An 11,704-nucleotide genomic window follows, 5' to 3' on the forward strand; every position below is an offset into this window, starting at 1 on the left:
GTTAAGGGAGCACTCAACTCAGTCTTGGTTAAAATCACACAATCTCAAGTGTTTATTTCTCACACCTGCGTAACTGTTCATTAATATTCATGCTGATAAATATGTGTGTGTGCGTGTCAAACGAGGTGCTCTCACATGGTTCTCACATGTGCAGTGACGAAACTGCTCTCCTAATCAGCGCTGATGTAATCAGCAGGCAGCCCACCTCTCTCTCTCTCTCACTAGCTGTCTCTTCATAGCCAGCACTACTAAGACGGCAGTGTACTATTCCTGCTAACAGGCCATTGCCATTAGCAGAGCTTATCTTCCAGTATGGGTATTTTGTAAATCTGCATCCACAAACTGAATTACATTAGCATGGCTTTTCCAATCAAAACAGATCAGTAGAAAACCAGCTGCTGGTATTGTATAGAAGAGCTGGAATATAGAACTCATATTCATATGCCTTAAATTATTTTGAAATATCTCTATCTATCTATTAGTGTTGTCACGGTACCAAAATTTCAGTATTCGGTACCAATACCAGTGAAAATCCACGGTTCTCGGTACCAATTTCGTTCTATCTTTCTGTTGGTCTTTCTATATCTGTCTATATTTTATTAAGATATAGAATATGGTAAAAATGGTTGTATGTAAAATATTACAATTTAAAATGTATTTAAAAATGCAGTTTATTTCAGTTTAGACTTAATTTTACAGGAACACCTTATACTTTAAAAATCTCAATGCATTTCTCTCTCTCACAGTTGATTATATACAAAACACTTTACAGTTAAAACATTTTGTTTCTGTCCCATTCCAGCCCTTCCAAGCTACACCTGTGGGAATCCAGGCCAGCTGCTGAATGGCATGCAGCAGGGCTCTACTTTCAACATCGGGGATAAGATCCGCTACAGCTGCAACCAGGGTTATGTGTTGGAGGGCCACACTGTGCTCTCCTGCCTGGCCACTTCCTCCGGCACCGCTGCCTGGGACTTCCCCCTGCCGTACTGCCGAGGTGAGTCCGGGAGCTCCAAATGGGCCAGGTGGGATTGAACCTCATCAAGAGAGACTTGAGAAAAGGTTACCGAAGTGTCTTTATCAGGGCTGACAGATATCCTAGCGTTTAGTAGCAGGTTGGCTGCGCAGTTCTATTTTTCCTGGATGAGACGCAGTAGAGACCCCCGAGGTGATACCTGCCGACGTGCGAAAGCCACATGAACGTGTTTTGTGAGACAGCGAGGTCACGTGGTAGCTGTTGCCTGGGGAAAATGGATATCCAAATGCTCTCGGTCATGATACACTGAAAACATGCTGACAGTTCCAGGCCTAATATTAACACAATGTTGAGCCCCCATTGACATGACGTGCTTACATTTTACGTCCATTCTGTTGTACACAAAGGCTCATAAATATGCATAAATGAACTGTACGTGGGCATATTCACATATTCATGACAGTCTCATAAAAACATACACAGGTCTAGCAGTTAATAAAACAATGAAAACGTGCTCCACAGATAATAGCATGTATAATGTATTAGACATATGCGAGTGCAATGCACAGTAGCTGTGGTCTCCAGATCGGGTGTGAGTGTGTTCTCGCAGGCCAGTATGAACCAGGGCCATCTGTGCCCGGGCTGGGGGACAGGAAGCCCACGTAAAGACACACATGCTCAGCCACGCAATGCCAGAAGACGACCCCCACTTGCCAATGCTGAAGCTCCACTATCCTTCACTGGCGTCCTTCTGCCCCGCGTGATTTTTTTTTTTTTTATTGTACAGTTTTTATCTATTTTTTGAACCATCACATCACTCCACTTTCTTGTGCCAGGTGTTAGCAGTTCATGGATTTTACAGAGTCTCGATCCAACCATATGTCTCCAGCTGCTCATTCATTCTTAACTTCAACAATAAAGTATTTATGAAAAATATTACAGGAGACATAAGTGTGCCGTATTTGAATCATACTGCAGTTCTTGGTACAGTTAATCTGATGGTTCTTAGCCAGCATGCAGAAGGGTACAGCAGGAATAATATATTTAGGGATTTTATTTTTAAACCAACTTTTTGGTTTAATAAAAGGTGACAAAGAATAAAGTCATCTCATCTATAGCCTATATAATGAAAATAAAGTCATAAGTGATTTATAGTTATGCCTCGGACTTATGCTGTAGCCTCAATGCGGTTTTCATTTATTCTTCTGCATCATTGTCCATGACGACATGCAATTACACATGCAGGCCACTAGTAGGCAGTGTCCACAGGAATGCTGCTGGTGTAACCTACAGTATTAAAGCAAAAGCCAAAGAAGAAGCAGCTTATTTTGTACGTTGTCGGAGAAACATCGGCAGTGATGGTGATGACTTTTGTTACAGCTTGACTTGCCGGTCCATCTTTGTTTTCGCTGTAGTTATGTCACAAGCAGAAATGCATATGAAGAAATGCGACGCTATCACAGATTTAAAAAAAAAAATATTTTTTTACCTGAAGGTGGGGTTCTAGCAGAACAACCATAGTGATTGCAGTCCGCATAGATTTGACGAGTTGTTACATCTTTGGAGAGGTGCATGTCAGGCTACGCCGTTGGTTTGACGCAAGAGTATAAATCAACCTTTAGACTACTTCTTAATTTAGCATAATGTATTATTTTGTGGCAACCATTGCATTCATTAATTTTTTTTTTAATTATGTTTTTTATACAACAAGAGGAATCCTAGAGTTATCATCTCATCTATATATAGACTTCTATAATCAGAATAAAGTCATAAGGGAAGTAACCTTAACCCCCGGTTTTATAGACAAGGCTTAAGCCTAGTCCCAGACTAAAATGCATGTCTGAGCTGTTTTAACTGAAAGAAACTTGCACTGACATATCTTAAAATATTCGGTCACACTTTATTTTAAGGTTCAATTATCGCTATTAATAAACCATTAACTGCGACTTTTCTCTCAATAAACTCCTAACTAATAGTTAGTAAGGTAGTTGTTAGGTGTATGATTATGGATGTAGAATATGGTCATGCAGAATATGTGCTTTTTAAGTACTAATAAACAGCCAATATGTTAATAATAGGCATGCTAATAAGCAACTAGTTAACGAGAATTGGTCCCTATACTAAAGTGTTACTGTAAGTGTCATTGTAATGCACATCAGTAGTGTTTTTTCCCCCTAAGGCATGTTTATAAAAACTACTTACATTTCCTAATTGAACGATGGCCTAATCCTAGCTTAATCTAAGCCCTTTCTGTGAAACCAGGCCTAAAACCTTATTACTTGCATTTAATAGGCTATAATTTGTTTAAAATACTTTTTTATTATTTTACTTTATTTTTATTTGTTTTGCTATTTTGTGGCAACCATTGCATCTATTTATTGCTGTTTTGTTTGCCTATGTTCTAGTGCCAAATTTATATATATATATATATATATATATATATAGAAACAGATAGCTTTGTCTCTGGCTCTGATTATGGGTGGCCAGAAGGTGGCAGGAGGTTGGGTCATTTCCCTTAAAGGAGTCGCACAGTGTCAGTAAGGCTCCAGAAGCCATCTTGCTTCTCTGTCCTCATTACTGCTTATCTTTCAGGCCTCTTCACAACATTAAGTCTGACTTATTTACCATTTCCTATAGAGCACGCTATAAATATTTGATCTAATAGGCCTACATTATTAAATTTTTTCCCAGTTGAACATATACGGTCAGATCTCTGTGTCTAAGCATCTCCACATGGTCTGTATCCTCACAGCCCTCTCAACCCCCTCATTCACTCGCACTGTGGGAATAGATTCAGTGTTCTGCATTCAAAACGTCAAAATGGCGGGCTGCTGGCATGCCACCCTCCTCTATGGCACACTGAACAGGAATGCTCGTTCCAAAAAGAAGATAAGAGAAAACCTAGAAGCTCAATCTCACGAACTGGTTGGATCTGTTGTTCCTCCAAAATCCTTTTCTTTTCCCCGTTGTTCTTCTCCATCAGTGCTGGCTCTCGGGTCTCAGGGTGCCGCTGCACACCACTCGCTGCTGTGTTACCATGGCAGCCACAGAGCCCGAGGAAGGCAGTATGAAAGACATGAAACACAAGCAGACCATCTTTTGTAGGGGCTTAGATCTTTATGCATCACACATTATCCATTTATCCAAGCCAATTGAACAAGTCACTTTGACATTAAAGAGACTTCCTTGGGGCAGTTCAAAGGTCTGCTTGAGCTTATTAAGAAAACTGATTGATTTAAATTAAAATTCTGTCACATACAGTAGTTGTCAGGAAATGGGGCAAAAATTGGGGTGCTTTGATACTTTTACATACTATGACAATGAATGATTGCAATGTGCACTATAGTATATTGTACATTGTACTTCATGTACCATGGCGCAAAAAATGGCTTTGCTGTAGCAATACTATACAGGTACATCTAAAAAAATTAGAATATCATGAAAAAGGTCAATATTTTTTGTCACTCATTTCAGAAAGTGAAACCCATATATTATATAGATTCATTACACATAGAGTGAAATATTTCAAGCCTTTATTTCTTGAAAGTTTGATGATGATGGCTTACAGATAATGAAAACCCAAAATTCAGTGTCTCAGAAAATGTGAATATCGTAAATAAGTTCAATATTGGAAAGTCATGGTGTCACACCCTAATCAGCTAATTACCTCAAAACACCTGCAAAGGTTTCCTGAGCCTTTAAATGGTCTCTCAGTCTGGGTCAGTAGGCTTACACATAGAGTGAAATATGTCAAGCCTTTATTTCTTGAAATTTGGATGATTATGGCTTACAGATAATGAAAACCCAAAATTCAGTGTCTCAGAAAATTAGAATATTACATAAGATCAATAAAAAAGTGATATTTTAAACGGAAATGTCAGGCTTGAAAAGTATGTTCATTTCTATGCACTCAATACTTGGTTGGGCCTCCTTTTGCATGAATTACTGCATCAATGTGGTGTGGCATGGAGGCAATCAGCCTGTGGCACTGCTCAGGTGTAATGGAAGCCCATGTTGCTTTGATAGCGGCCTTCAGGTCATCTGCATTGTTGGGTCTGGTGTCTCTCATCTTCCTCTCATTAGATTCTCTATGAATCATCAAAATTTCAAGAAATAAAGGCTTGAAATATTTCACTCTATGTGTAGTGAATCTATATAATATATGGGCTTCACTTTCTGAAATGAGTGACAAAAAATATTGACCTTTTTCATGATATTCTAATTTTTTGAGATGTACCTGTATAGTCTTTCCAAAATGTTAATGGCAGTCTGAAGAAAGAAAAAAAAGGACTGTCATTCCCTCAACTGTCATAGAAGAAACTCACTCTAACGCTAACTTAATAGAATTACAAATTGTATTGTATTTAATGCCAAAGTAATGTAATATAAATACTATAAAATATAAAAAGTGCAGTGTTATAAATATACATTACCATTCAAAGGTTTGGGGTGGTTCAGATTTGTAATTTTTTTAATTTATTTTTTTTATTTGTTTTTACGAATTCTTTTATGCTTACAGCTGCAAAAACAAGAAAAAAACTGTAGTATTGTGAGATATTTTTACAGTTTAAAATAACTGATTTCTATGTGAATGTTTTAAAATGTTATGTTAAATATACATTTATTTATGTGATGGCAAAGCTGATTTTTTTTAAGCAGTCATTACTCCAGCCTTCACTGCCATCCTTCAGGGATATGCTAATTTTGTGCTCAAAAAGCGTTTCTTGTTATTATCAATTATGAAAGCAGTTGTGATGCTTAATATTTTTGTGGAAACTGTGATACATTTTTTAGGATTCTTTGATGAATAGAAAGTTTAAAAGAACAGCATTTATTTGAAATGGGAATCTTTTGTGACATTCTAAGCATCTTTACTGTCACTTTTTATCAATTCAGTTTATTAAAAAAAACAAAAAAACTCACTGACCCCAAACTTTTTAACAGTATTGTATGTGTAGCGAATTGTGATATGTTGTCATTCTGGCATCTGTATGCATAATTAATTGTGATTGGTCATTTGTTCCTTGCATATATGTACTCATTAAAGCCAGCACTTGTAAGCACTGGTATTTCCTTCATGAACTGTTAATCTAGTTTCTAGTGATGCTTTTAGGTTTTTGCAAATGGTAAATCATTTTTCACAAAGCCTTTTATAAATATTACCAGTTTAGACATGAAGTCACAAAGTCTCTACAAGATCAAACGACCAAACTGAGAAGCAGAGCTGAGGCCAGTGATCGGCGTGTTCTACTGAAGTGTGAAGGAAACTTGGCTGGAATACCAATAGCCAGTCCTCTCTCTAAGCCCTCCCTCCCCTGGCTCCATTGCGCTTTTTTTCCCCTCTCTCCATCCCTCTGTTCTAGAACTCTCAGAGGCTGCTCCTCACATATGCTCTGTGTCTCTCCGGGGAAATGTAAGAGTGACGGATCCGACGGAAGACTGACAGGGCCCAGGTCCTCCCGCCGTTTTCCACTCACAGAAAAGAAATCATGCGATTAGCCAGTCACCGCTAATGAATCCCATGCTGGCCTGTCAGAGAAGAACTCATCACCCATCAGTGACTAGCAGGCTCCTTCACCTGTGTGAGGCGCATACGCACACTCTGCACTCGCTCTGACATAGAGTTTGTTTATTTGGCTGGTAGGTAGGTGTGATGACTCACTTTTTCTCTCGCGTTGTCTTTCCTTCCTCCCTCTCGAACTCACACACATGAACGCCAACTCAAACGCCTCCTAAACAAATCTTCCATCACTCTCTTTCCCCCTCAACCCTTCTTTTACCCCAGAGAGGCTCCTAGTTATCATTATGAGTAATTCACTTGCTCGCTCGCACAGAGGCTTTTTGCTCCTTTACTTGCCTGGAAGGCAACATATCCACTTGGCATACACCCATAATTCAGAATTCTTCTGTAGCTATCAAACTAGAGGCTTTACAGGGCAGGGTTGTCTTTTTACTGTACGTGTGATTTATTTTTTTTCTACACAGTGGAGTTCAAAAGCTTGTGAGCACAATAATTTTAGCATAAAATAGTAATGTTTATTTCGATTTCAAATAAATGCTGTTTTTTTTTACTTTATATTCATCAAAGAATGCAGAAGAAATAATGTATTGCAGTTTTCACAAAAAATAAAATAAAAATAAGCAGCATATTAGAGTGATTTCTGAAGGGTCATGCGACATTGAAGACTGCTTTGCCATCACTGGAATAAATTACATTTTAAAATACATTCAAATAGAAAACAGTTACTTTAAATTGTAATATTTCACAATATTACTGTTTTACTGTATTTCTGATCAAACACTGTAAATGCAACCTTGATAAGCATAAGAAACTTCTTTAAAAAAACAAACAAATCTAAAATCGTACTGACCCCAGACTTTCGAATGGTAGTGTACATTTAACTTAAATGTATCTGATTAGTAAAAAATAGTTACCATAAAATGAGAAAGAAACACTGACCGTTTAAATGAGAAATATTTCTCATATTTGTATATTCAGAAGAAAGATTTCTGAGTATTCCTGCATCAATAATCAAATAAAACATCCTGAAATGTATTATAAAGTTAATTGTTATGCTGATAATATAATTTTAAACAAACAGACAAACAAACAAATGAATAAATAGTAGTCTCAGACTTTTGGACCTTTGAAGAATTGCAATTTTAATAGACTTTAAATTAATCAGGGTAGATGCCATATTGAATTTTGCATGGATGAATGGATAGACTTACAGTTTTCACAATGGCACACACTGTGTACTTTTCAAAACTCACAACTTTCAAAACTGTTTCGTGGAGTTGTTGTCTACTCAACGTTTTGTCAGCAGAACAACCGTTATGTTGATAAACAACGGTTCAGTCCATTGAACGCACTGTACTTCTATTCCTCATAGCCTCGTTTTCATTCCTGTCAAAGATTAAATATGACTCTTCCTTGACTAAGGTCTGTTGAGATGACCCAACCTTGACACCTCAGCTAAACATCTCAAATTCTATATGATTTCTACCAAAACTCACCATGGATATCTTGTACTCCCCAGTTACCTGTACGATCTCCAACAAAGATTTTTTTCAACTTATCAACTACAAAAATGCTTTTAGATGCAGCCTGGTTGTCTTAACAATTTGTTATATTCATTTTATGTACGTCGTCCTAGAGACAATACCTCTTTAGGTGATGTTGGGGAATAGTCTTTTTGAAAAAGAGGTCAGGTATCTAGACTCAACTTTTCTCCATGTCAAAAAGATTTGATTTCTTCCTTTTCTCAGGGGAGGGATGCATAGAAAGAAAAAAAAAAAGGGGGGTGGGGGTGGGTACGTCGTCAGACAATACCTCTTTAGGTGATGTTGGGGAATAGTCTTTTTGAAAAAGAGGTCAGGTATCTAGACTCAACTTTTCTCCATGTCAAAAAGATTTGATTTCTTCCTTTTCTCAGGGGAGGGATGCATAGAAAGAAAAAAAAAAAGGGGGGGGGGGGTGGAAGTCAGTAGGTCTGTTGCTTCGCCTTCACCCTCCGTTGGCTCGGCTCTTTTTCCTCACCTCACGGACTCGCTGTCAGGAAGAAAGACCTGAGCATCAAGAGAGTGAAAAATAGAGAGATTGCATTTGATTCACTAAGGAAGATTGGGAGAGCCAGGGGGCTCAATTACCACAGCAGCCTTTAAGTGCCTATTTGTTATACAATCGTCTCCTTAACACAGTTTTAAAGAGTAGAACAGGTTTTGACTACAAGTAATTAACCGAATTTTACACAGATCTCAATTAATTTACCCCCATGTTACAGTGTGTTGCATCACTGGTCTGCGAGTGTTGCCCGAAACCTCAAGACCCCCATTGAGTGTCACGACATCTTATCGTTCTCCTATTTCCAGCTATTTCTTCTCCAGCTGATTTAATAAGTTAAATGTGTCCGTATTTGTGTGTCACCTCTTCGCAGCGGACGATGGCTGTGGCGGCACACTACGGGGTCAAAGTGGTGTCATCACCAGTCCAAATTACCCCCAGGAGTACAACAACAACGCGGACTGCACCTGGACCGTGCTGGCCGAACCAGGAGATACCATCGCCTTGGTCTTCTCCGACTTTCAATTGGAAGAAGACTACGACGTTCTGGAGATAACCGGCACAGAAGGATCCTCTCAGTGGTGAGTGCCCTAACAGTTTGCTTTTTCAGGCATCACTGGGGAAACCGAAGTATAGCGCTCATCACTATAGGTGTTTTACGAGAGAGAGAGGAAGCCAGGAGAACCACAGTCATGAAACATCTCAGCACTTGTTCAATGGAACAGAACCAAATCACAGCTTGATTCAATTATTCAGCACATAATGCGCACAGAGCTTGGACCAAATAGAGGGGATAAATACGTTGCAGTCCATCGCAAACCTTGTCTGGGGAGCACCGGAGTACTGTTCATTTATGAAAATGGTTTTATGGGCCTCTTAGTCTCCACGTTCACACAGTTTCCTTTTCACACCCATTAAGTACTGTAACAGGCTCTCAGAAATTATTATTGGATCGGGATAGGGACGTTTTTTTTTTGCATCAGGGCTGTGGACATAAATGTGTCATTCTAATGTCACAAGATGAGGCACTGTGTGATTTTTAGAATATGCTACACTATTTTCTTCTATCCCATTTTAATATGTAGATAATGATGCCATTTTTAGGTTGTTTCTGTTTTTATCTGGGGAGAGTTCTGGAAACAGGTTTGGAAATATTTTGCAGTTCTGTCGGAGACACTAGTTGTACAGTTGATGACTGTGCATGATAAATTCCTAATCAGCTGTTGCAGTGGGACTTTGTTGACTTAAAGTTGCTATTTTTATTGGATTTAAAAAAAGGGGGGTGGGGGTGGAAGTCAGTAGGTCTGTTGCTTCGCCTTCACCCTCAGTTGGCTCGGCTCTTTTTCCTCACCTCACGGACTCGCTGTCAGGAAGAAAGACCTGAGCATCAAGAGAGTGAAAAATAGAGAGATTGCATTTGATTCACTAAGGAAGATTGGGAGAGCCAGGGGGCTCAATTACCACAGCAGCCTTTAAGTGCCTATTTGTTATACAATCGTCTCCTTAACACAGTTTTAAAGAGTAGAACAGGTTTTGACTACAAGTAATTAACCGAATTTTACACAGATCTCAATTAATTTACCCCCATGTTACAGTGTGTTGCATCACTGGTCTGCGAGTGTTGCCCGAAACCTCAAGACCCCCATTGAGTGTCACGACATCTTATCGTTCTCCTATTTCCAGCTATTTCTTCTCCAGCTGATTTAATAAGTTAAATGTGTCCGTATTTGTGTGTCACCTCTTCGCAGCGGACGATGGCTGTGGCGGCACACTACGGGGTCAAAGTGGTGTCATCACCAGTCCAAATTACCCCCAGGAGTACAACAACAACGCGGACTGCACCTGGACCGTGCTGGCCGAACCAGGAGATACCATCGCCTTGGTCTTCTCCGACTTTCAATTGGAAGAAGACTACGACGTTCTGGAGATAACCGGCACAGAAGGATCCTCTCAGTGGTGAGTGCCCTAACAGTTTGCTTTTTCAGGCATCACTGGGGAAACCGAAGTATAGCGCTCATCACTATAGGTGTTTTACGAGAGAGAGAGGAAGCCAGGAGAACCACAGTCATGAAACATCTCAGCACTTGTTCAATGGAACAGAACCAAATCACAGCTTGATTCAATTATTCAGCACATAATGCGCACAGAGCTTGGACCAAATAGAGGGGATAAATACGTTGCAGTCCATCGCAAACCTTGTCTGGGGAGCACCGGAGTACTGTTCATTTATGAAAATGGTTTTATGGGCCTCTTAGTCTCCACGTTCACACAGTTTCCTTTTCACACCCATTAAGTACTGTAACAGGCTCTCAGAAATTATTATTGGATCGGGATAGGGACGTTTTTTTTTTGCATCAGGGCTGTGGACATAAATGTGTCATTCTAATGTCACAAGATGAGGCACTGTGTGATTTTTAGAATATGCTACACTATTTTCTTCTATCCCATTTTAATATGTAGATAATGATGCCATTTTTAGGTTGTTTCTGTTTTTATCTGGGGAGAGTTCTGGAAACAGGTTTGGAAATATTTTGCAGTTCTGTCGGAGACACTAGTTGTACAGTTGATGACTGTGCATGATAAATTCCTAATCAGCTGTTGCAGTGGGACTTTGTTGACTTAAAGTTGCTATTTTTATTGGATTTGTACGGTGGCCGAGAAGTGCAAAACAAATCACAATTCTGAAAACAAGATAAATTACAAACGCAAATGCAAGTCTAAAAAACAGAATAACAATTCAGAAAACACAACAACAATTCAGAAAACATTATAACAAGTAAGAAAACACAATGACAAATTCGAAAAAAAATAACAAGTCAGAAAACACTAGTATTGTAGTACATTATAAAACAGTATGCAATAATTATCGTATTGAGTAAATTATAATTTTAATTTTAATTATTAAATGGATGCTATCCATCTGCGCCACTGGAGCTAATGTTTTGCAGCCACTTTTAACTAAAATGTAAATATACACTCCGTATTTTTTATTCCATAGTAAGGGCAATTCATACAATACATTTAAACTGAGCTACTTTAATACCATCTCCGAACTTTCTACCACGACTCTGCTGTTCTTCGGCTGGTTCTTCCTCTATACGTTGGATTGACAGATGTCTCGTCCAGTCAGCGGTGAGTAATCCCAAACCAATGGCGCGGTCTCA

The 11,704-nt window shown here is 38.9% G+C and overlaps 1 protein-coding gene across 1 annotated transcript in view; it reads left to right on the forward strand.

The window, feature by feature from the left end:
• Positions 1-312: 312 nt before the first annotated feature.
• Positions 313-11,704, forward strand: part of LOC107757197 (CUB and sushi domain-containing protein 2-like) — a gene marked incomplete at its 3' end in the record, with an annotated part of 138,525 nt that continues 127,133 nt past the window's right edge. Inside the window, exons 1-5 of the mRNA XM_016574613.1 lie at positions 313-316; positions 803-997; positions 8,914-9,121; positions 10,136-10,191; positions 10,289-10,496. Of these exons, the coding sequence (XP_016430099.1) occupies positions 313-316; positions 803-997; positions 8,914-9,121; positions 10,136-10,191; positions 10,289-10,496 (671 nt within the window). The remainder of the gene's footprint in view (positions 317-802; positions 998-8,913; positions 9,122-10,135; positions 10,192-10,288; positions 10,497-11,704) is intronic.

This window comes from Sinocyclocheilus rhinocerous, unplaced genomic scaffold (genome assembly GCF_001515625.1).
Source record: "Sinocyclocheilus rhinocerous isolate Xijiao unplaced genomic scaffold, SAMN03320098_v1.1 scaffold2037, whole genome shotgun sequence".
NCBI lineage: Eukaryota > Metazoa > Chordata > Actinopteri > Cypriniformes > Cyprinidae > Sinocyclocheilus > Sinocyclocheilus rhinocerous.